Source organism: Sorex araneus, chromosome X (genome assembly GCF_027595985.1).
Source record: "Sorex araneus isolate mSorAra2 chromosome X, mSorAra2.pri, whole genome shotgun sequence".
NCBI classification, from domain to species: Eukaryota; Metazoa; Chordata; class Mammalia; order Eulipotyphla; family Soricidae; genus Sorex; species Sorex araneus.
This window is the reverse complement of record NC_073313.1, coordinates 13,596,528-13,621,494: the sequence shown is the minus strand read 5'-3', so window position 1 is coordinate 13,621,494 and position 24,967 is coordinate 13,596,528. Positions and strand designations below refer to the sequence as shown.

At 45.5% G+C, this 24,967-nt stretch overlaps 2 protein-coding genes across 6 annotated transcripts in view; one reads left to right on the top strand and one right to left on the bottom strand.

Moving 5' to 3' along the window:
• The window catches only part of OFD1 (OFD1 centriole and centriolar satellite protein), a 42,678-nt gene extending 34,676 nt beyond the window's left edge, over positions 1-8,002 (bottom strand). The window contains exons 1-5 of one of the 2 annotated variants that reach the window (XM_055122380.1): positions 7,842-8,002; positions 7,394-7,492; positions 4,083-4,283; positions 3,800-3,868; positions 3,680-3,710 (exon numbers count right to left, since the gene is read on the bottom strand). In XM_055122380.1, coding sequence (XP_054978355.1) covers positions 3,680-3,710; positions 3,800-3,868; positions 4,083-4,283; positions 7,394-7,492; positions 7,842-7,862 — 421 coding nt within the window. In that variant the 5' untranslated portion in view covers positions 7,863-8,002. Of the gene's footprint in view, positions 1-3,679; positions 3,711-3,799; positions 3,869-4,082; positions 4,284-7,393; positions 7,493-7,729 lie in introns of both variants that reach the window. The other variant, XM_055122379.1, reaches the window with a different exon arrangement.
• On the top strand, positions 7,893-23,026 carry TRAPPC2 (trafficking protein particle complex subunit 2). Of its 4 annotated transcripts, none has more exons than XM_055122383.1 (6): positions 7,893-8,031; positions 11,737-11,926; positions 14,371-14,482; positions 17,616-17,764; positions 19,292-19,373; positions 21,497-23,026. In XM_055122383.1, the coding sequence occupies exons 3-6, from the start codon at positions 14,390-14,392 to the stop codon at positions 21,593-21,595; spliced, it is 423 nt and encodes a 140-aa protein (XP_054978358.1). In that variant the 5' UTR covers positions 7,893-8,031; positions 11,737-11,926; positions 14,371-14,389; the 3' UTR covers positions 21,596-23,026. The 4 variants fall into 4 exon arrangements, with proteins under 4 accessions (XP_054978358.1, XP_054978357.1, XP_054978356.1 ...); XM_055122382.1 differs by lacking the exon at positions 7,893-8,031 and adding an exon at positions 8,153-8,291 and having other exon boundaries at positions 11,737-11,921; XM_055122381.1 differs by lacking the exon at positions 7,893-8,031 and adding an exon at positions 8,153-8,291.
• The last annotated feature ends 1,941 nt before the right edge of the window (positions 23,027-24,967 follow it).

The window sequence follows — 24,967 nt, the reverse complement described above, 5'->3', positions numbered from 1 at the left end:
AGCCTGGCATGCTACTCATGGCGTATTCAATATGCCAAAAACAGTAACAAGTCTCACAATGGAGACGTTACTGGTGCCCGCTTGAGCAAATTGATGAACAATGGGACGACAGTGCTACAACAGTGCTAATTAAGAATAGTGTCAGAGGAAACTCCTTTCCATGTATGATATACAAAACCTGGAAGAGGGTAAAGTATTTATCAATCAGTAACAAAAAGTGAAAACAATTAGGATGTGAAATAAAATAAAAGGACAAATGGCACAAAAAGAAATACCCGCAACATGGAGAGGGAGTGCTAGCTTTCCTATCACAAAGCTCTTGCACACAAGTATGAAAACACAAAGTGGGACAAGACACAGACACGAAGTTTACAGTGACAAGTGAACAAGTGATAAATAAGCACAAATGACACTCTAAAATGTTAAACATAAGCAAAACCTTAAGTTCAAACATTCCAACAGAAGGGTCCTATTTTCCCAGTAGGTCTGCTAAGATTTAAGCTCTGATGGGGATGGAGAGAGAGAACAGAGACAGAAGATCTATCTGGATACACTCCAACCCCATTTTGCTACCGGGCACAGCAGACAGTCCCTTGAGTACTGCTAGGAGTGTTCCCTGAGCATTGGTGGATGTGGTCCAAACCCCTCCTGCCAAAGAAACTTTACTTTTTAATACTTTAATATTTTTTAAGTGTTGGCAGGTGACTGGGGGAAATGTGTTCATTCACTTGAGAGAAAAGTTTTCCAGTATTTACGTATATTCAAGGTAAATGTCCTTAAACCTGCTAAACCCACTTCCTGGAGCATATATAACTACATTCTCATAGGGGCACAAAGTATCCTCAATGCATACTGCTTCAAATAGCCTAAACTAAATCGCACAATGAAAGCTCCATCATAGGGGATTAAATACCTTCTTTAAAAATAATTAGTTTTGAATATAATGTACAATACAAATAATGTAACTGCTATGTATAATGCTGTGTAAATGAAAATTAAACATGTCATAAATTAATACTGAAGCAACATTCACTTATTTTGGTTTGTGGGCCATACCAGATGGTGCCCAGGAGTTATTTCTGGCTCTCTGCTCAGGTGTGACCCTGGAGGTGCTTGGCAGAACTTATGTGGTGTCACAGATTCACACCTAGATCAGCAGGATACAAGAAAACACCTAACTGCTGTACTATTTCTCTCCAACATTTGAATACTTTCATAAAAAACATCTTTCAATCCACTTGGTGTTTTAATACTGTCCACAGGTTTTAAATATAGAAACTTGGGGCCAAGAATAAGGTTAAGTCAGCAGTAGAGTTCATGCTAGATACGAGGACACAAGGAAATGGAGACACATCCCCTGCTCATGGATCAGGAGAATTAACATTTTAAAAATGGAAATACTCCCTAAAGCATTATACAGATTCAGTGCAGTCCCTATAAGGACACCCATGACATTTTTCAAAGAAATAGATAAAACACTTGTAAAAGTCATATAGAAAAATAACCCCCCATGAAAAGTTAAAGAAATTCTTGGGAAAAAGAAGATGGGAGGCATATACTTCCCCAATATCAAACTGTACTACAAAGCAGTAGAAATTAAAACAGCATGGTATTGGAATAAAGACAGACCTGCAGACCAATGAATATCCTGACATAGACCCTCAAATATATGACCTCTAATCTTTGATAAAGGAGCAAGAAATGTGTACTGGAGCAAGAAAAGCCTCATTAACAAGTGGTGCTGGGAAAACTGGACAGCTATACACATACACACACAATGAACTCAGATTTCTCTATAGCAACAGGCACAAAAGTCAGATCAAAACAGATTGAAGACCTCATTATCAGACTTGTTTCTATAAGATAAATGGAGGAAAACATAGCTAAATCCCTTTATTACATTAAAACTAAAGACATCTTTAAAGATGAAACCCCACTGACCAAGCAAGTGGAAGCAAAGACAAACAAATGGGACTACATTAAACTAAGAAGCTTCTGCACCTCTAAAGAAATAGTGACCAAGATAGAGAAACAACCCACAGGATAGGAAAAATTACTTACCCATTACCCATCAGATAAGGGGTTAATATCCTAGATATACAAGACACTGGCAGAACTTTACAAGAAAAAAAACACCCAACCTCATCAAAACATGGGGAGAAAAAAATGAACAGAAACTTTCTCAAACAAAAAATCCAAATGGCCAAAAGGCATATGAAAAAATGTTCTACATCACTAATCATCAGGGAGATGCAAATCAAAACAACAATGAGATATCATCTCACATGAAAGAGATTGGCACACATCAAAGAGAACAAGAACAGGAGGAGAACGGGCACTGGTGGAGGGATGTAAATGAAATGCAAACATGAACGTTCATAAGTTTGTAACTGTACCTCACGGTGACTCACTAATAAAAATTTTTAAAAAGAGAGCGAACAAGAACAACTAGTGCTGGTGTGGATGCAGGGAGAAAGAGACTCATTCATTGTTGGTAGGAATGCCGACCTGTCCAGCCTTTTTTGGAAAGCAATATGGGAATTCCTCAAAAAACTAGAAATTGAGCTCCCATATGACCCAACAATACCACTTCTGGAAATATAGCCTGGGGGTGCAAAAACACACAGCAGAAGTGCCATCTGCACTATTATGCATATTGCAGCACTATTCACAATGGCCAGAATCTGGAAACAACCCAAGTGCCTGAGAACAGAGGACTGGATAAAGAAACTGCGGTAGATATACACAATGGAATATGTGTATTCCTATGTTTTACTGTGTATTACTGCATTACTATGCAGTAATGCAGTGTATTACTGCATTCCTATGCAGCTGTTAGGAAAAATGAAGTCATAAAATTCGCTTATAACTGGATGGACATGGAGGGTATCATCCTGAGTGACACGAGTCAGAAAGAGAGGGACATACATAGAATGATTGCACTCATTTGTGGGACATGAAATATAAACAAAGTATGAGGCTAATACCCAAGGACAGTAGAAACATGGACTAGGAGAACTGGACCATGGTTGGAAACCTGTCTCAGGTGCTGGGGGAGAAGGCAGTTGGAAAGAAACCACTATGGCAGTGAGAGTTGGAAATGATCACTCTGGATAAGAACTGTGTGCTGAAAATAGGTAAACAAACATGATAACCTCTCAGTATCTATATGCCCAAAAGGAGAGAGAGAGAGAGAGAGAGAGTTCTTGCCACAGAGGCAGGTTAACGGTGGGGTATTACAGGAGGGAAACTGGAGTCATGTGTGGTGGGAAATACACACTGGTGGAGGGATGGATGCTGCAACATTGTACGACTAAAACTCAAGCATGAACTGCTTTGTAGCTGTGTATGTCACAGTGACTTGATTTTAAAAAATTTAAAAAAGAAACTTGGGGCCAGGAATGACCTAAGTCAGCAGTAGAGCGCATGCCTCACATGCATGAGGGCCTGCATTTGACCTCTAACACTAAAAGAAGCATATGTAAGGGAAGTGATCCACATCTCTTATAACAAAAGGCGAAATGTTTTGCTTATATAAAAAGTATGGTACTCTTAGGAAAATCAGACAGGCAAATTATATTCCCCAGCTTTCCTTCTAAGATTAATTTAATACTTTTATAGGAAAAAGTATACAACAAATATGCAGCTATTCTCTACAAAGATGAAGGAAGGCTCCTACCTTTTTTGTTTTCTTTATCAAATCTTGAAATCTGTTCAAAGAAAACACATTGCATTTATTCAAGTATTCAGTCATCATTAAGAAACCAAATCAGATTATTAAAAGAAAAAACAATCCTACCAGAGTTTTGTAAATACTGGACTGAGGACTGATTTGGATGAGCTGCAGTAGATCTTCCATAGTGAACATCTTAAGTAGAAAAAAAGAGGAGGCAGTTTTAGTTCAGTGTTTCAATGAATAACCCAGATTAAGAATCCTGCTTCAGGTTCATACTGCAGAATTTGTGTTGTGGGCATGAGCTGGGGTGGGGGTTACTGCACACGAATCCCAGGGCCTCACACATACAGGACATGCACTCTATCACTGCAGTAGGAAACTCAAACAGAAAAAGGAAGAGTCTTACTTTTTCTCTTGATAAGCCACTCTCTGGGTAGAAGACGGAAAGGGAGTACTCATAACCACATCTTTGTAAGTGATCCGCCACCAGGATGTTAGAGGCCTCCACTGAAAGAGTGCTCCCCTCCACAGGCATGGGCTGAGGATGGACATCGCCACATAGCACAGGCTGCATTAATTCTTGAATCATCTGCTGTCGGAGTTGGGTCTAGCATGCAAACACAGACAGGGAAAAGGGGGGAGAGCTATGTCTCAGGATGATTTCACTGGAGATATAGAGATTTGTCCCATGGATCAGACTCCTTTCATTTCCAGAAGGACTTGAGAACTTACAGCTTTTTGTGATCGAAAGTTAGAGGCCCTCATTCACACCCTGCACACTCTATCGGACTAAAATTGAAAGTTTCTGGATGTTTTCAACACACTGAAAATGCTTATTATATAAGAGTTGAACAACTTATAACACAACTGAGTTTTAGGACATTTACATTACTCTTAAAAGAAATATTTCAACTCATATACTAAAATTCTCATATTGTATGTGAAGTGTTATATAATAAAGCTATGTTTCAAAATGTTGTAATAATAAAGCTGTAGCACTGTGAAAAAAAAGAAAATGTTCATTAATGTTAAGTCAAAAGGAACACACACATGATAAAAAAATAATATGAGACTAACACCCAAGGCCAGGAAAAACAGGGGCCATGAGGACTGGTCAATGGTTGGAAGCTGGCCCTAAGTGTGTGGGAGGCAAAGAGCAGTTATGACAGTTAGGATTGAGAAGGGACCAGTATTACAATAATAGATGGGAATGATCACTCTGGACAAGAACTGAGTGTTTACAGTAAGATCAAGGGATATACATGACAACCTTTCAGTATCTGTATTGCAAACTATAATGCCCAAAAGGGGAGAGGGAGAAAGAGAGAGTGGGAGAGAGAGAGAAGGCAAGTGCCTGCCACAGAGGCAGGTGGGGGTGGTGTGTGGAAGAAAACTGGGAACTTTGGTGGTGGGGAGTAACGTACACTGGTGAAGGGATGGGTATGGGAACATTATATAACTGAAACACAATTACAAACAACCTTGTACTGTGTATCTCACTGTGATTCAATTAAAAAAAAGTTTAAAAAAACACACTATCATGCAAATTAGTACATTAGAGATGGCATTTCCCCCCTATAGTTTTAGATGCCTGAGGTATTAAGCAACTGAAAGAACTGAGGGAGAAAAAAATAAGCCCACATTTCTTTGATTTCCCTTTTTTGTTTTGTTTTTGTGCCATAGACAGAGGTGCTCAGGACACACTCCTGGCTCTGCACTCAGGGACCACTCCTGGCAGTGCTGGGGAAACATAGGGGGTGCCAGGTATCAAACCCAGAACCCAGGTCTGCTGCATGCACGGCACGTGCCTTACCCACTATACTACAACTCTGACTCCTAATTTCACATTTGAAATGTACCATATACTTTCTGAACTTTTGTTTGCTTTGCAAAAAAACTACACCTAATGTAATGGAAGTATTCAGTTTTCAATTCAATTACAAACAACATTCAGAGACAGTACAGTGGGTACTGTATCCCACCCCAGCATCCCATATAGTCCCTAGCATCAGGGCAGTGACTCCTGAGGGAGGGAGGGAGGGAGCCCCTGGCACAGCTGGGTACAGCCCCAAAATAGCAGCAATAGCAACAATGTTCCACTGGATTTCTTTACAAGATCAATGCAAAATTATTGTAACAGTTTCTAAAGAATGGATTACCTAAAATCACTTAACAGATTTGTAGAAATTGTTATACAGCATATCAGTAGAATAACTAATCAAAACTACTATTATCCAAAGTGGATGAAAATGCCAACCCCTGGGGTGGAATACTGGGGGTATTAGTCATGGTTTCATTTGGCTGGGGGGCTTTCCGGTCACTTAAAGGAGGTAGATGTTCAGGGGGACACTAAGTAAGCTTTTGTTTTCCTGAGGAGATGGTAAGCCAAGGAGTTAAGCCAAAAAAGTTTGGGTACATATGATTTAAATTAATCTAATCTGTTAATATTACTATTAACATTACTATTACTATTAATTAATATTGCACTTAAGAATAAATCATGTTTAAAAGGAAAAGCATGTAAAGATGGGGAAAAGGTAAGGGTTAGAAGAACACTTGCATTGATGTGAATGATATTAATTTAATATGGTTCCTCCATATTTTAGTGATAGTAGCAGTATAGAAAACATAATAATTAGGAAAAATTAGAAAATTTAGAACCTATGAAAGCATATACAATGCTTCTGAGCATAAAAGAAATTGCTAACTATCAGGTAAGCTCTAATCCTAATTACATCCATGTGCTAACATATGTAAATTAAGTACTATTATTCTACTTAAAGGAAGATTAATTTCATTTGGATTGTGAATACAATAAAACATTACTAGGTCATATTAAGTTTTAAAACACTTGTTATTCTTCAAAACACCAAACATTCATATATTTAGAAACATTGGCATGGCAATTTTTTGTTGCATTTATGTTTGGTAAACATGTTTTTCCTTAACTACAATTTTAAATCAAAAGCAGACTTTTGAAGTATAATTAAAACATATCTGAGACCATTCCTTGTTGCTAATGCTCAAAAATAAATATTCACACCTTTCAGTATACTTTGAAGAAATGTATTCCCCAAATATTCTAGCATAAAGCAATGTCCTTAACTATCATGATTATTATACTTGCAATACTTAGTATATATACATATTATATATATATTTAATACTTATTATTATAGTTATGCTATTATAACTAATATTATTATAGTTAATATAGTTAATATTGCTAATATTAACTATAATATACAGTTAATACTTAATATAGTTAATATTATTATACTTAAGTAAAAGTATCTTGATACTCATAAGGCGCCAAACACGAGCATCACCAAAAGCACTTATTAATTCAGAAACGCGTGAACCAGCTCTATAAACTACGCCTCACCTCCCTAAAGGGCTCCATTTTATCAAGTCACCCACTTCTATCCTAATGCCAGTTGAATCTGTACGTTCAACGAGCTTGACAGTTGAGCGTGCCAGAAGAAAACGTTACCCAGGCACCAGAAACGAACTTTCCCCAAGCTATCCACACCACAAACGGTTTTTGGAATCAAGATCTGCACCGTGCACCCCCCACAATCCCAGCAATCCCCCCGGAAAGCCGAGAATCCCGGGAGGCCCCGCCCCCCTGCCTAGTCCCCGCGCCCTGGTGAATTTCAGGTCAGTTTCCCGAGCGCCGCTACAAAGTTTCGCCCGGGATGCGCCCCGGGCTGGTACCTTGAGTGTGTCCAGCACGCCTCTTTCCTTAAAGGTTCGGTAGAGCTTTTTGCGCAGCTCATCTTGACTCACTAGTGATGGCGAGGGGCGCGCGGTGGGCTGCAAAGGGAAAGGGAGTCGGGGTTACGGGACTGCGTGGGGCTGTGCATCTGGGACTCCAGCCCGGTGGTCTGCAAGAGGCCCTAAGCGGTGCCGCGCGTGTGGGTGCTGCAGGTGCGGGTGGGGGACGGGGGCGGGGGGCTGGTACGTTAACAAAGTCCCACCAGGGGCTCCGTTCCCGCCTGTTTGGAGGCGCCGGAGCGGCGGGGCGGGCGGGGCAGCGCTTGGGGCGTCTACCTGGGCGCCCGAGTCCTCATTTCTATGCGCCATCAGGTAATGGGCTCGCGCCGAGCCCACCCCGAGAGGGACAGTGAGTGCCCGGCGAGGCTGCCTGGAGCGGGGCTCTGACCTCACACAGCGACTCCGTCATAGAGGCCGGCGCGTCACGCTCGCCTGCGACGCAAGATCCGGGACGAAAGGCGGCGACGCTGCTCCCCCCCCACCCTGGACTGGTGACCCACGTGGAGCTCTCGGGAGTGCGCCGGAACCGGGCCGAGAGGCGACTGCAGGGACCCAAGTCCCGGCGCGACGGCTGCAAGGTGGGTGCGCCCCGCGGCCCGCCCTCCGGCCCGGCCCAAGCGGCTGCAGCCGAGCTCGGCGCTACGGCGCGTGCGCGGACACCCCCCCTTCCCCCCACCCCCCCCACGGCCGTCCCGGAAGCCCTGCCCCTACCTCGCGAGAATGCGATCGCAGAGCCGCGGGACCGCCGGGGTGACTGTGACAAGGGAAATTGGCGAGCGCGCTTCCCCCCCTCCTAACTCACCGAACGGGTGGTCGTGCCGGGCGCTGCAGAAAACAGGTAGGGAGGGGGGACGGGGCGCCCCGGTCTGCGGCTGCTGCAGGGCTGGCCCTGCTCCTAGACCCCAGTCGATTGCTGGGGCGACCCTGCAATCGACTGACCTGCACCGGAGGCACCTGCTCCAAACGCTTGATCTTTACTGCTTTTGCCTTCCACTCGTTCGGCTTCCTCTCTGCGCCCTTGTTTCCCCCTTGGGAATCGGAAAACCCTCGGCCTTTTTTGGATTTGTTCTGGGCACTGCTCCGGTTTCTGCGCATTAATAGTAACGCACCCACTCGTTGGGGACCAGACACGGTGTTGCTGAGGGTGTTCAGCTTCCTTTGTGATGCAGGATTGCTCCTGGTTGCCCCTGCAGCAAGGGGGAGAAGGTTGAGCATTAGTCCCCAAAGGTGAGACGGGTCCCCAAGAAGCTAAAAGCACCAGCGCCGAGAAGCAGTAGTAAAAGTAGTCAGACAGAACTGAGTAAGAAGGAAGATACATTGTATTCCAGCTCAAGTTTAGAAAAAGGAAAAATGAATTGAGGATGGCGGGATCAATGGAAACAGTACCGAGAAGCGGTAATAAAGTAGCCAGATAGAACTGAATCAGAAGGAAGATACATTGTATTCCAGGTAAAGGTTAGAAAAAAGAAAGAGTTGAGGATGAGGGAATCAGTTGTGGGGAAAGTAACTTCTGAAGCACCTTGCGAGTTTGTATCTAAACTCCACTTCAAAACGACCTCTATGGGTTGCATTTAGATGGTGGACAAACTGCACGCAGAAGGAGGCAGGGAGAAATTTGCAAAGAAAACAATTAAGGCGTTAATTATTTAAGGACTCTCAGGTGACTGTGCTGTGGATCGAAGATCTAAGTTCAAGGACAAAATTGAGGCACAGTAAATTATTACCCCTGCCCATGAAGAGCCATTTGCGTCCGCAGACAAATCCCCTTTCCCCTAAAGCTCCTGGCACAGAGACGAGATTGCAACGTCTCCTTTGCCCTTTTCTTACCTGCAGATCCTTCAATACCTTGTCTTGTTTCCAAAGCTTTCCCTGGCCTCTGCAAATCCTTTATCCCTCCCTCCCCCAGCAGGGTTCTGCTATTGATCCTTTGCAAATGCAGTTTCCGGAACTGAGGATGTTCCCGAAAGAGGATGCCATTAGTGAAGAGGACATGGTCTTCTCTCAGTCCAGCTTAGAGTTGCATTTGCCAATAGCCTTTTTGTAGAGCTTTGTTGTAGGTGACATGTGGTTTCTAATGAGGCAGGGTGGGAACTTCTTTTCTTCCCAGTGCCACTGGATATTTAGAACACCATCTGTGAGCTGGACAGTATAGGCAGATGGGCCACGGGCAGCTGACGAGAAACATCCAGATCTGTCCCATCACGGACTGGGGTCAGACCCCATGGCCTCGTGGGTTTAATGCATACTTGGGCCGTGTGTTCCCCACCCTGACCTATGAAGCCTGGAGGAAGCTGCTGAGTTAAGGTGCCTGTGGAGAAACCGACCACCTATTGGCTGCATAAAGGGGTGCCAGGATGGAGGGATAGTGGCCGTTTCCACCATTCAAGCCAGCAGTCTGTGGTGGAGGATTTTCGTATAGGGACCTTAGTTTTACCAGTTTCTCTCAAAGATGCTGGTAATCACTCGCTGAAGCCTCTGCACAACCCTGGACCTCTGTCTTGAAGCCTTCAGAAAGTTCATTTCATGAGTCAGAGAGGGACAGACATAGAAGGACTGCATTCATTTGTGGAGTATAGAATAACATCACATGAGGCTGACACCCAAGGACAGTAAGATACAAGGGCCAGGGGGATTGGCCCATAGCTGGAAGCCTGCTTCATGAGCAGAGGGGAGAAGGCAGATGGAATAGAGAAGGGATCACTAAGAAAATGATGTCTGGAGGAACCAGTCGGGATGGGAGATGCATGCTGAAAGTAGATAATGGACCCAACATGATGCCCTCTCAGTGTCTGTGTTGCAAGCCATAATGCCCAAAAGGAGAGAGAGTATGGGGAATATTGTCTGCCATGGAGGCAGGGGGAGAGTGTGAAAGGGGGGGGTATACATGGGATATTGGCGGTGGGGAATGTGCACTGGTGGAGGGATGGGTGTTTGATCATTGTGAGATTGTCACCCAAACATGAAAGCTTGTAACTATCTCACGGTGATTCAATAAAATAAAAAAGGGAAAGAAAGTTCATTTCAGTGTCCAATGAGCCCAGGGACAACTCCAGGTCTGCCGCATTTATCCGGAGAGTGGCCCCCGCCGAGTGCCACTGTGTGTGCGGCTCCAGGAGGTGGTGGGCTTGGCTCTGTGAGATAGGCCGCAGCCCGGCTCACTTCCCTGCTCCCATTCACTGCTGTTTCCCCCTGCTGCACCACGGCCCACCCACCCTTGCCACACTCCAATAATGACTTTTCCCCCTTTTCCAACTTGCAGGTTTGTCAGCTTTGTTAGTTTTTTTTTCATTATTCTCACTTAGTTGGTTTTTTTTAACTTTTTACTTTTAATGAATTACCATGAGATACAGTTACAGACTTACAAACTTGCATGATTACGTTTCAGTCATACAATGATTGAGTACCCATCCCTCTGCCCGTGCCCATTCTCCACCACCAGTGTTCCCAGTGTCCCTCCCACCACCCCCTCCCCGCCTCTGTGGCAGGCACATTCCCTTTTGCTCTTTCTCTCCTTTTGGGTGTTATGGTTTACATTACAGGTACTAAATGGCTATCATGTTTGGTCCACAGTCTACTTTCAACACGCATCTCCCATCCCGAGTGAGCCCTCCAAGCATCATTTACTTAGTGGTCCCTTCTCTATCCCAGCTCCATTTTCCTCCAGCACATGAGATTGGCTTCCAAGCCTTGGAGCAATCCTCCTAGCCCTTGTCTCTACTATCCTTAGGTGTTAGTCTCCTATTCTGTTATGTTTCTCAAGAAAACTAGAAATTGAGTTCCCATTTGACCCAGCAATACCACTTCTGGGAATATATCCCAGAGATGCAAAAAAAAAGTACTGTAGAAATGATATTTGCTCTTGTATATTTATTGTGGCACTATTTACAATAGCCAGAATCTGGGGGAAAATCCTGGATGCCTGAGAACAGATGACTGGTTAAAGAAACTTTGGTATATCTACACAATGGAATACTATGCAGCTGTTAGAAAAGATGAAATCATGAAATGTGCATTCAAGTAGACAGACATGGAATATCATGCTAAATGAAATGAGCCAGAAAGAGAGGGACAGACATAGAATGACTGCACTCATTTGTGGAACCTAAAGTGACATAATAGCTTTGTCAGGTTTGTACCTCCTTACTGCTGCCATAATTAATGGTCACAAACTCAGCAGCTTAGGCACACCATCAAGGTTTTGTCTGAATGTTCAGGACTAGGAGCCTCCTGGGCCGTATTCCTCCACAAGGCACTTAGAAGGAATGTTTTCTTGTCTTTTGCAGCTTCTAGAAGCCACTCAAACCACCCGATTCCTTCCTGCATCTCCGGAGCCAGAGCGGACGTCTGGTGTTCCGTCTGCCCCTGACCTTTTTCGCGCACCTTCTTCCTCTCATTGAAAGTGCCTTGTGCTTCCATTGGGCCCACCTGGATGTTCCTGAGCCTCCCCCTCTTCTAGGGGCAGCTGGTGGTGAGGCATGTGAAGTCGCATGAGATTGCGGTGGGGCCGAGGGGTAAAGAGCAGGGGCTGCGGGCCTGGGTAGCAGCCATTCCATTCCATGCCTCTTCCTCCCCGCCTTCCTCTCCTGGGGAATGGCCGCAGCATCTCGAATCCTCCGTGACCACCACAGACATTCGGGAACATTCTTGGTTCTCTCATTGGCTCCCTTAGCTCCCGCTTTAACCTATTGCCACATTCTGTGCCGAGACCTCAGCACATCGAGACTAGTTTTTCCTTGGGAGACTCAGAGCACCCCCATTTCCAGGATGGAAAAATGGGCAGCCCCGTGCACACACCGTCAGTGTGCCCCTCGTCCCCACTCTGCGGCCACGTGCCCGGTGGAAGAAGGTGCAGGGCTCCCAGAACTTCGAAGTTTGAAACCATCCACCAAGAGTAGCACTGCCCCGGCTGCTAGCTACAAAGTGTCCATTTGTTGCAATGAACTGCACGGTCAGTTCAGGACTGCTGACCCACCGGCCATCCACTGGTTTCAGGTCCTTATTAGCGGCCGGTAGCTGCCACACAGGAGGTTGTAGCTGTCTCTAACCTTGCAGCTCACCCACAAAGATCTGCTTCTTGACAGCCTGGCATTCTGCTGCGGTGGTTGTGTGGACCACGGCTGTTTCACAACACCAAAGGGTTGAAAACGTCGAGACTGGCTCCCCCAGGCACGGGCCGGTCTCGACACCCTGTGCTGAGCGCGTGGCAGTGTTCTGCTCATGCCCAGACTGTCAGACCCCTCCATGGAGGTTGGGGCGATCACATTTTTTGGCAGCTCAGATTCTGCATAGCTGGGGGTTGTGCTCTGGCCACACTGAGGTGCTGCCTTCCCTTCTCTGTTTGCTTCTCTCTGGCCAGAGACTCCAGAGAAGGGTGAGTGTTGGAGCGGAGGGGGGTGGGATTTTGCTCTCGCATTCTTTCTCTGCTGCTGCTTTGCTAGTGAAATGCGTATGTGGTGGAAGATCTTCCTTATCTATGTATTTTCTTTGCTGCTGTTCCCTTTTAAATGGAATTTTTGTTTGTTTGGGAGTCACACCCAATGGTAATCAGGGCTTACTCCTGGTTTGGTGCTCAGGGCCACTCCTGCCAGGCTTGTTTACGCTGAAGGACATAAGCATTCCCCTTGGCAGACTCCAGCCATGAGCCTTATTCCAGCAGGAATGAATAGCACTGGCTTTGTTAAACTTTCACATTTCAGTTCCTCTTTCCTTCACTTTCTCTTGAGAACTATTCTTCTCATTCCATCACAGCTCTCTTCCATTCTAGTTTTCTTATCTTTGCTTCTCTAGTGTGACAGTTCAGGTCTTTCCGTAGTCTTTCCTCCAGAACAGGCTTCGGTCTTTTCTAGAAGATGGCAGATAGGGGGCTGGAGAGATAGCACAGCGGGTAGGGCGTTTGCCTTGCACGGGACTGACCCGGGTTTGATTCCCAGCATCCCATATGGTTCCCCCAGCACCACCAGGAGTAATTCCTGAGTGCAAAGCCAGGAGTAACGCCTGAGCATCGCCAAGTGTGACCCAAAAAGAAAAAAAATAGATGGCAGTGGGGCTGGAGCGGTAGCACAGTGGGTAGGGCATTTGCCTTGCACGTGGTCGACCCAGGTTCAATTCCCAGCATCCCATATGGTCCCGTGAGCACCACCAGGAGTAATTGCTGAGTGCAGAGCCATGACTCAGCCCTGAGTATCACCGGGTGTGACCTAAAAAGAAAAAAAAATGATGGCAGAGAGTAGGTTTCGGCATTGAGGGCGGGTGTCCTGTCTTGCAGCTGCTCACCTGGGCACTTGTAGAGTGAAGCCCTGCCCCAAATACCATTTTCTATTTTGCATCCTTCATCCTGTCCAAAGCCTCTCCTGTCTGCTCTCCCGTCCCGGAGGGCAATTACCAGCGGGCCCTCATTTCCTCCACACACTGCTGCCTTCTTAACAAGTGGGTGTCCGCACTCTCCTGTGTTGTGTGTGCTGGAGTCTGCAGGCGCTCCTGGCACGCCTCAGTCACATGTTCCCTAAGACTGGACTTCCCTGCTCACCCACAGTTCTTTATTTCAGGTTTTTATTTTTTGATGCTAACTGGTTCGATCGCAGGTGAACCCAACACCAGGCACTGTGCCCCTTGAGTGGGATGTTCCAAATGTTCCCATCATAAGGCTGTCCGTTTAGGATTTAATTTGACAGGTCTTCTAGCTTCCATGAGAAAGTATCCCTATAGCAGTGTGTCAGCTTCTACAGGATGTGTCCTGGGTATATCATGGTTCTAGTTCACAGGCTGCGTAACTAGGCTGGGGGCCCAGGAAGCATGCCAAGGGCCCCTGTGCCTTTATACTGTTGGATTTCAGTAACAATTTTTAAATGTTAGTCTTCCTGTTAATCACTTTTGGCGTCGAGCAATCAGTACTCAAACGATTTCTTGTTTTCCATTAGGAAAGCTACATTAAAAAGGATGTCTGGAAGCTACTACTTTGTTATTGTTGGCCATCACGATAATCCAATTTTTGAAATGGAGTTTTTGCCACCTGGAAAAGCTGAGTCCAAAGTAGGTATCTCGCCTTACTGTAGTCCACCAGAATTGCATGTGCTTTAGGACGAGAAGAGATTTGGGCCCATGGGGGATCCAGAACCTCCCACGGGGAAATAGAAGCCCAGTGGGGAATGTCACGTGTTGTTTCTTCATCCCGTAGTAGAGCACGCGCTTACTGAGCACACACTGCCAGGATGCTCCGGGTCTCTGCCCCTGACACTCAATTCACAGGAACTGAGCTGTGGAGGAAGGAAACTGATCCTCGAGCACAGCCGAATGCACAGTGCCCTGGAACAGTGCTCGTTGCAGCCTCCCAATACCCTGGGTGCCCATTCTGTCCCAGCGAGTCACCTTTTCATTTCCTACATGGGTTCTCATTGGATCTTAAAAGATCCGTTTCCGTCAGGGAGCGGTAGACTTGCCTCCCTCACTGCTGCTCGTGTTCCCGGAGTGAGTCTGCATCCTGGTTGTGTTCAGTGACTTCTCGCTGCGCTGCCTGGCCGGGGGGTGGGGGGGCGTGCTCTCCTCTCCACGCTGCCACCCCACTCTTGTCAAGAATGGAGCCAGAACAAGGTTGGTTCAAGAACATGTGGCAGTTCGGCGTCAACGGAGCCTCAGACTCCCTTAGTCTGCATTCCTGGCATCTTGCCAACAGGTTGTGCCCAGTTTCTCCCAGTCTCCCCAAACAAGCGCTAATGTCCTGTAAGGCAGCACTTGATTCCAGAAGTGAATCCAGATGCAGAATGTCTCTAGTGTATGATGCATTTCAGCTGTTGGGATCTTGTCACTAAGATACAATAGAAACGTTTGAGGTATTACCTGCCCCATGTTGCTTCATTCTTCTTCCATATTTGTATGATTATTAAAATATTGTTTGGGGGCCCAGGGAGATAGTACAGGGGTTAAGGCACTGACCTTGCACGCAGCTGACCCTGCTTTGATCCCCAGTGTCTCATATGGTCCCCTGAGCACAGAGCCAGGAGTAAGCCCTGAGCACTGCTGGATGTGGCCCCCAAACTATTTTGAGGTCTTCTTTCCCAGCTTTTATTATTGTCCGTATGCTTTCTGGAGCACATCTTCAAGCTCATTGATTCTGTCTTTGCCTGTTGTCATTAAACTGTTGAGGGCACACATTCAGTTTTTCATTTCCTCTACCAAGTTTTTAATTGACATTTCTGTAGTTTTCTTACTTCTGCTCTCATTTCCCCCTGTATTTACTGGCTAGCCATTCCACTGTTTCTTTGAGCTCATTTAACATCCTCAGCATTTTTTCTCTGAATTCTTTATCAGAGAGATGTTGATGTGAGTATTCCATGTAGGGGCTTCAGGGCTCCTAACCTCCTCCCCCGACTCATGGTGGGGTTCTGCGCTGTCTTCCCATAGTGCTTGTGGCAGTCCAGGGGTGGTGATCTCTTCTTTCCCCTCTTAGGGTATTCCCTTCCATTTTGGTGTTCCTTTGTAACTATGTGGAGCTACTTTGGAGATAGATCTTATGGGTTATAGTTGGGGAGTATAACTGGTGGCCGTTCGCTAGGAAAGCCATGCCCTTTGCCTTTCTAACCTGTGGGTGGGCTTTAGAAGAGATCTATGGGTTTGAATCCCGTGCAGTTGCCTCCTAGAAATTCGCCCAAGGTCCACGCAGCTGCTTCTGTTCCAAGTGGCTCCCCGTGGCCCCAAAACTAAAGACATAAATAAAACTTCATTTGAAGCACCTCTGTAGCAATGAATGCTTTGCAGCAACCTGATTGCGGGTGGTTGGCAAAGTCATGCATACTGAAACACTTTGTCCCAGGACTTGATTCCAGTTCTGATGCCACTCACCTTCTTAAAGCATCTTGCATTTCCTTCAGATCTTCAAAGATCAGACGATACTTATCAATGCAAAGGTATGGAAACCAGAGCCTAGAGCCAGATACACAATAAACCCATATCTCTGAAGATGAAGTTAGCTTCACCATGGCAATGGGAGTCAAGTAAATTTGCTTCTGCCCTGTTAAAGAGTCCCGGGCAACTGACTGGCAGCCAGTCATGGGGACAGCTTTGTCAGCAAGGCACTGTGTTCCTGAGGCGACTGTGACAGTACCACACATGGGTGACTTAGAACAACCAACTTTGTGTCTCTGTTCTGGGGGCCAGAAGTCAGGCCCAGGCCTCATCAGGGTTGGGGCCCCTCTTAGGCTGCCTGGGAAGGGTCTAATCCAGACCTCTGACCCAGCATCGGGTGGTTCCTTGATTTGTAGCTTCATAGGTCCAGTCTCCACATGGCGTTCTACATATGGGTGTCTCTCACCAAATTTCCTCTTTTTAATAAATGCACCAGCATGTTGGAGTAAGGACCTACCCACTAATGTCTTCTCAGCTTAACTAGTGACATCTGCAACCAGATTTCCCAGTAAGACCACACTCCTGAGGTACTGGAGTTAGGACTTTAAGAACTTTGGGGAGACTCTTTGACTTCTACACCTGTATTCTGGGACCATGTGTATGAATATGGTGGTGAGTTCCCTCTCCGTGTCACGGCAGGAAATTCCTACTTGCTCCTTTGCCCTTCGTGCCCACTTCTGGCAGTAGGAGCCCCCGCTGCTACTGACACAGGAAACCGTGCGCAGGTGGGCTGAGCCTGGCTCCCTGGTACTCTTGGTCCCCCTGCCTTAGGAGATCATCCACCTGAGAGACCTACATCAGACTGAAGCCCTGAGCACCTGTTCTCTGGGGTTGTCCTTCACCTGCCTGAGTTGCTGCCCTATCTCCATCACCACACCCTCTGCCTCTCCTCTGGTAGCCTGTGAACTTGCGGAGAGCATGGAAGCAGGACCTACAGTTTTCCTTAGCAATTTTCCCTTAACAATTCATTTTCCTCATGCTCATATGGTTTTAGAATTGGGTGAGTTCCTTTGTACACTTGCAAAAAACCTTTACCTTTAAAGTTCCCTGAGCACGTTTCCTAAAATAATTGATCATTGCTGTTGCGTTTTGATCCCAAATTTCAAAGTATTCTTTGATGCGAAGCACAGAAGCACTTTGCGAAGTCTCACACCAGTAATCTGGTCAAAGCAGTCAATGGTCATTTACTAGTTGACAGTAGCCCGGTCAAGGCAAGGGTTCCCGCTGGCTGTCAGGAAACGTTACCCCTCACGCTGTCTTCCAGGATGACCATCGCCACCTGAACCAGTTCATAGCGCATGCTGCACTCGACCTTGTGGATGAAAATATGTGGCTGTCAAACAACATGTACTTGAAAACTGTGGACAAGTTCAACGAGTGGTTTGTCTCAGCCTTTGTGACTGCAGGTCATATCCTTACTGCTCAGTAAGAGGCCTCAGGAAAGGTCAGGGGAATGACCTGGAACAGCAGGGCACATAGTTGCCAGGGTCTGCGTCTGGGCGCTGTAAAGTGGTGGGAAAGTGCCATGTGATGCAGCAACTTTTTTTATTTTTAAGGGGGGGTATGTCAAGCAAATGATTTTCTTTTTTTTTTTTTTTTTGCTTTTTGGATCACACCCAGCGATGCTCAGGGGTTACTCCTGGCTTTGCACTCAGGAATTACTCCTGGCAGTGCTTGGGGGACCATATGGGATGCCGGGGATCGAACCCGGGTCGGCCGCGTGCAAGGCAAACACCCTACCCGCTGTGCTATCGCTCCATCCCTGATTTTATTTCTTTATGTTTAAGCAGATCATTTCAAAACCAGGTCTTATGGAATACTAAGGGTTAGTTGAGCCATATCCAGATGATTTTCCTTAGTATTGTTCTTTTTCTTTCTTTATTTCTTTTGATGGTCAAAGTGCCTGTTTATTTCAGAGCTGTTAGCATACTTGTAGAACATCTGATGGGGTTCAAGGTATAGGACTGTACGTAGGTGTGATTGATGATTTACAGAGGTAAAGCGTTTCAATGGACGCAGTTCTCACGCGGGGGATTAACTCAAGGAGACACTGTCTGACACTATACTGAGAAATCGCTCAGGGGTGACAAGCATTCATATTGCTTTTCTCTTTTTCCTGCTGCTCATTCATATTGAACAATTAAGTTTACTTCATATTAAGACTTGCAGTTATTTCGATAAACACAGCAGGAGATACAGATTCCCTCAGTTCTCTGTGCTCGGGGGTGAAGTTTAGAAGCCGGCTGGGCTTGGGGCTGGAGTGATAGCACAGCAGGTAGAGCGTTTGCCTTGCACGTGGCTTACCCGGGTTCAATTCCCAGCATCTCATATGGTCCTCTGAGCACTGCCAGGAGTGATTCCTGAGTGCAAAGCCAGGAGTAACCTCTGTGCATCACCGGGCATGACCCAAAAAGGAAAAAAGAAGCCAGCTGAACTTTTACCATAAATCTCAAACTAAGTCCGCACATCAGTTTAGCTTTTCCTACCCCATAGGGTCCTGTCTCTCAAGTCATCACCGCTAGCATCAAGACCACATGCTTTGTGCTTTCTAGACTGGTCCATTTCAATGCCGGCGTCGCTTTGCTGCTTGCCCTGGGTCTGTAGTTCTATTCTGACTTACAAACACAGATCATTTTTCTCTTTAAAAGTCACCCAACTTTGTGGAGTTTGCTTGTTTGCTTTTGGTTTGAGGGCCGCACCCAGCAACGTTCGAGGCTGTGCCTGGGGGTGGGAGGCCCGTGCGGTGCCACAGTTCAAACCTGGACTCCCACAGGCCAAGTCCGTGCTGCCGCCTCAGCTCTCCGCACTCCGAACCCAGTTGCCCGATTCAGCTTTCCCTTTGCCGGTTACACTGCATGTGATCCATCTGAAGCCTGTTGTATCAAGTGGTTGGGTCCGTTTCTCACTTCTAAGATTATATACCTTAATTTTTTCACATATGCGATTCATCATGCTGCATGATGTAAGACAGGAGGATGGAATAAAGAACTTCTTTACCGATGTCTATGATTTATACATAAAGGTATGTTCCTACCCGTAGATCTGATCACGAAAGGGGTCCCAAGTGACTGGAAATGAGCCTGTAGAAGTAGCTGTCTTGGAGCCGTTGTTTCCCAGGCCAGCCAGCTCTTCCCCTCCCAGGACTGTCCTGGCAGCTCCCTCAAGAACAAGTCTTAACCAGCAGGTTACATGGAGTTAGAGTTCTTTTGAAACAGGATTCATATTCCCCCTTTTCATGCATATAGTTGCTTTGATTAGGGAGCCACAAAGAGAAGGAAGCAGTCTTCTACGGGTAGGGACATTGCTTCCTCATTTTCATCTGAAATGTTTTCCATCTACTTTCCAGGTAGGTGAAATGCACATAGGTCATAAACGGCCAGGAGGCGATTCACATAGTCTAGGCAGGAGAGTGCTGCCCGCATTTTTCGACCAATTTGGAAAAAATTTTTAAAAAATGCTAGGACATCAGTGGCTAAAATGCACTGCTAATGGCAGCATGTTCTTAATAATTTAAGGGCTATGAATTTGGATACCATTTTGCATATCAGCACAATGACAGTATTATTGATCAGAACTAGCAGATCAGAACATCAAGCCTCTCTGGGCCATTTGGTGCGGGGGCATTTGATGGTGTCATCTGTCCCCTGCTGAGGTCAGAGGCTACATGTGAAACCTAGTCTTCTAACCCAGTATTACCCCCATTTAAAAAAAGAGTCTGTAGGACAGATACTAAACATGGTTTTCTCACCACATGGAGAAAATAGTTTTCCTTTTTATTATATCTATATGAGACAATGGGATGTTGCTATGTGGATTATGCTAACAGTTCACTATATGTTGATCATAGCGTTAAGCTATTCACATTAAACATCAACAGTGATGGATGCCAATTATTTCTCACTGAAACTGGGAAAAGGCCAGGGAATGGTAAAGATTATGCATTATGAATGCATGAGACCTGGGTTTGATCCCTGGCACTGCTAGACAAAATATCTGAGTTATATATTTATATTTCCCTTAATTGCAAAACTACCTCAGAAGATAAAAAACAGACCAACACCAACAAATAGCTCGCCCTCATATAGGTAGTTAAGAGGTAAAAAAATGAAAATTCCTTTTTGTATTAGTGACTCCATTTAGTATTTTTTTATTTTCTCTCACGTGTCAGGATAACACTCATGACTGAGAAACTGACCATATACCCATGTTAAAGGAGGTTTTAAAAGCCAAAGTGTTGCTGGGGATATGGCTTAGCAAAAGGAGAAAGCGCCTTCTATGCTTGAGGTCCTGGGTTCAATTCCTGGCACCAAAGAAATAACAGAACAAAAACACCTTATTGTTGAAACATTCCCGCTCAAAACTAACTCTTAATAGAAGTGTGGTAAAACTTTCTTAACTCTAAGTATATTGCAGGTTTTGAGCTCATGTAGCCAGAGGACCATTAGAACTAATAGCTTATAGCTTAATATTTACCAACTATAAATTTAGAACTTCAGGGGCTAGAGCGATAGCACAGCAGGTAGGGAGTTTGCCTTGCATGTGGCCAACCCGGGTTCAATTCCCAGCATCCCATTTGGTCCCCCAAGCACTGCCAGGAATAATTCCTGAGTGCAGAGCCAGGAGTTACCCCCTGAGCATCGCTGGGTATGACCCCAAAAAGGAAAAAAAAATAGAACTTCATATTTCACATAGATAAGTCCTGAAATGGAATAACTTACATGGACAGCCAGTCCTAATCATCCCACCGTTAGTTTGCTTGCTGTTTGTGAGGTTTTTTTTTCTTTTTGACCACACTTGGCAGCACTTGGGGACATATTACTGGCTCTGCACACAAGCATCACTCCTGGTGGGCTCAGGGGAATATATTGGGTGCCAGGAACCGAACTTGGATTGGCTGCATGTAAGACCAATACCCGACCCACTATGCTATGGTTCTGGCCTCCTTATCCACCATTAGTTTTACTTCTCAAGAAAAACACAAAGGCAATTTCTTTGAGAGAATATCACTATTTAGTGATGAAATCTTTTCAGTGAAAAGTATATTTTGAAATGTGTTTTCTTCATCTTTCAGACGGTTTCCTTTTATGCTTACCTGCGATTTGTTGACTGCTTTATTTTGACAAGGTTACCATTCTTCTTTCCTAGTTCGCTATGAATCCATTTTACGAACCCAATTCTCCTATACGATCAAGTGCATTTGACCGAAAAGTTCAGTTTCTTGGGAAGAAACACCTTCTAAGCTAAATGCTGGAAAATTCAGAAGTAAACAGTGTTGCGATAGAGTGGACCTAAAAGGTGTGCACATTCTAAGTAATTTGATTAAAACACTCTAAGAACGTTTTATTTTGTTGTTGTTGTAGTCTGAGTTTTATTTAAACTTAATGAAATTTCTTTTGTATGTTAAAGTAGTGTATTCCATTTCCTTTGATTATCTGCAGTTTTATGTTTGCCAATGAATGTTATTTATAAAGAGCTTTTAATCGTTAATCATGAAATATCTTTAATGTTAAGAAGTGAGCATAAGTCTGTACTCTCTAGATTCATCTAGTTTGTGCTTGATGTATTAACGACCCAGAAACAAATGTCATTGTTAAGATTGGCAGGCAGATAAGTTTTCACAGTAGAGAATAGGTTTGTTGGCATATACACAGGTTTAGCTATAGAGCTGTTATTTGAAAAATGTATCAACAGAGGCCAGAGCAATATGACACAACAGACAGGGAGCTTGCCTTGCACGTGGCCCACCAAGGTTGGGTCCCTGGCATCCCATATGGTGCCCCAAGGACCACTTGGTGTGGTCCCTGAGTACAGAGCCAGGGGTAAGCCCTGAGCACTGCTGGTTTGTCCCCCCAAATATATATATATACATATATATGTATATATATTGGGGGCAAATATATATACTTGCTATTATATATATATAAGCCTACATAATAGCAGTCTCTAGGGATGCAGAATAAGCAGCTTTTTTTGTGTGGCCGGGTGACACTGGGCACAGTGATGACACTGTCATTCTTGAGTTCTGAACCTGTTTTTTTTTTTGTAAGATGGGAGGCTGCGACCAAAGCAGCTTAGTAGGTTCTTTTTTCTTTTTGTCTTTTTGAACTACACCTGGTGGTGCTCAGGGCTTCCTCCTGGTTCTGCATTCAGGGATCACTCCTTGCGGTCTGGGAGGGCCATGTGGAGTACCAGGGAGCGAACAGCCCCCTCACTGTACCATTGCTTGGGCCGCACTTGGTATGCTTTTAACATTCTTTCTCCAGAGCCAGTCAACTAAAGATGAAATAAACCTCATAAGATCTGTATTAGCAAAACAAGTTGTAAGGCTTTTGAGAATTACAGTGAGAGACTTTTCTTCAAGCTTGCATTATTACATTACCATTACACCCAGCCTTTTAAGCTATACACCAGAGGGGACAAAAATTCATCTTGTTGTATGTATACTGTAAAATGTGTGGACACTTAGTGTGACATACTAAATGTCCTTTTAAAGGCAAGTAATGTAGCCGGGCATTATCTTCGCTCCTGGGCACGTGCACACTGGAAGGATTTTGTTCCATTCTGAATAGCTTGTGAAATAAAACTTTGTTTTTATCTCCTTCTGGGTAGTCACTGCCCTCATTTTTTTACCCCTCCTATTTATTTGACTTGTTCAATAAAGATGTTTGCTCAAGATGATGGTTGTTGAGTATTGAATTTTCAGAGCGTTTCTTACCCCAGCAACGTTGCAGTCCCGTTTGCCTACTCTAAGTCCACAGGCGAATGCATGGCTCACCCCACTGTGCAGAGCCCAGATCGCTCACACCAGGGCCCAGGCTTTGGTACCTGGGCCTGAGCACCTCAGGATCCCAGCAAAGATACACTCCCACAGATCGGGGCGGGTTTCAGCCATGGCGATCGCAAACACCTGAATCCATTTCATTGCCTCATTATCCTGGTGTGAATGAAGGCAGGAGGGAGGGTGGGAAGTCTGTGCTTGGAGTCCAGGCATCTGCACCAACCACAGCAGTGTCCTGAAAACAAACCAACCTGTTCTGCAGGCTTATGTAGGTGGCGCAGGCCAAGAGGCAGGCCCCATACAGTTACTATAGCTGGGAACCGGTGGCACGTGGCTGTGTCTTTGAAGGACCTCCCAGACAAGGCTGGCAACGGGCAGGTGGGACCTCAGAGGTGGGCTGCAATGGAAAAGCCTGCGGGGTACAAAGCACTAGTACTGGGCCTACGACCGAACCAGGATTGGTAACACTATAGCATTGTAGAACTGTCATCCTGTTGTTCATCGATTTGCTCGAGCGGGCACCAGTAACGTCCCCATTCTGAGACTTGTTACTGTTTTTGGCATATCGAATACACCACACGTAGCTTGCCAGGCTCTGCCATGCGGGCAGGATACTCTGGGTGGCTTGCCGGGCTCTCTGAGAGGGATGGAGGAATCGAACCCGGGTTGGCTGCATGCAAGGCAAACACCCTACCCACTATGCCATCACTCCAGTCCTACCAGGATTGGTATAAGGGAAAATCAGGGGGTTGATACAAACGGTTAAGAGCTGGCAGGGCTTAGATCTGGTGTAGTTGATAATTGACATCGCCAGCGATTTCGGAACACTAGAACAACATGGGAATCAGGCTCCACTGAGCACACTAAGGCCAACACCAAATTTGCAACCTACAATTTCCAAGGTGATCCAAATAAGAGGCATGCATCCGGTTTTCCTTCCCTTCCCTGGTCCTGTGCTCCATCTGTTGGCTGGCTCTTCCATCATTTCAGCACTTTCTGGTTGACAGTCGAGAGTGGGGAATACTTGGAATGGACCAACTGTGTAGTGGTCCCTTTTCTATTTGACACAACTACTCCATCAGACACTGGTATTATCAGAGAACTGCCATCCAGGTATCATAATGCTACTGTGAAAGCTTAACACCAGTTTGTAGAAAAACATAACACGCAAAGAATTTTTTGGCAACATCTGGGCTGTTTTAATCTGAACTAAGAAATTTTCACGAGACCATTGATGGAACTGTACTTTGCCACCTTCCACACACAGCACAGTGGAATGCTCGCATCACTGGCAAATGAACGTTTGTGCTCGGATCAGGACTTGGCCTTTTCTGAACACTGAACTGTCTCAAAGGTTGTGTTCAGTGGCCTGGAAACATACTTCATCAAAGAAGTACCGGCACTGTGGAGCGGATCCTGCACCTACTTTATGACGCCCCACCATTTGCCCATGTCTCCTCCATGTGGGTAGCACCTTTTACTGAGAATATCCAAAGACAATAGAAACAAGAGCCAGGAGGAATTGTCCATGGTAGGAATCTTGCCACAAGTCGGGGGTGCGGTTAGGACAGAGAAGGGACCACTGGGACAGTGATAGTTGGATATGATGTAGGCAAGAATCTCTGCTGAAAGGAGGGAAAGGGATATGCATGATACCTTTTCAGGAACAGTATTGCAAACCACAGTGCCTAAAATGGGGAGTGCTGAGGAGAGAGGGGGAGAGTGGAAGAGAGACAGAAGAAAAGTGACTGCCATAGAGGCAGGTTGGGGGTGTAGGTGGAAGGGAATCTGGGCACACTGGTGGTGGGAAACGTGCACTGGTGGAGCAAGTGATGGTG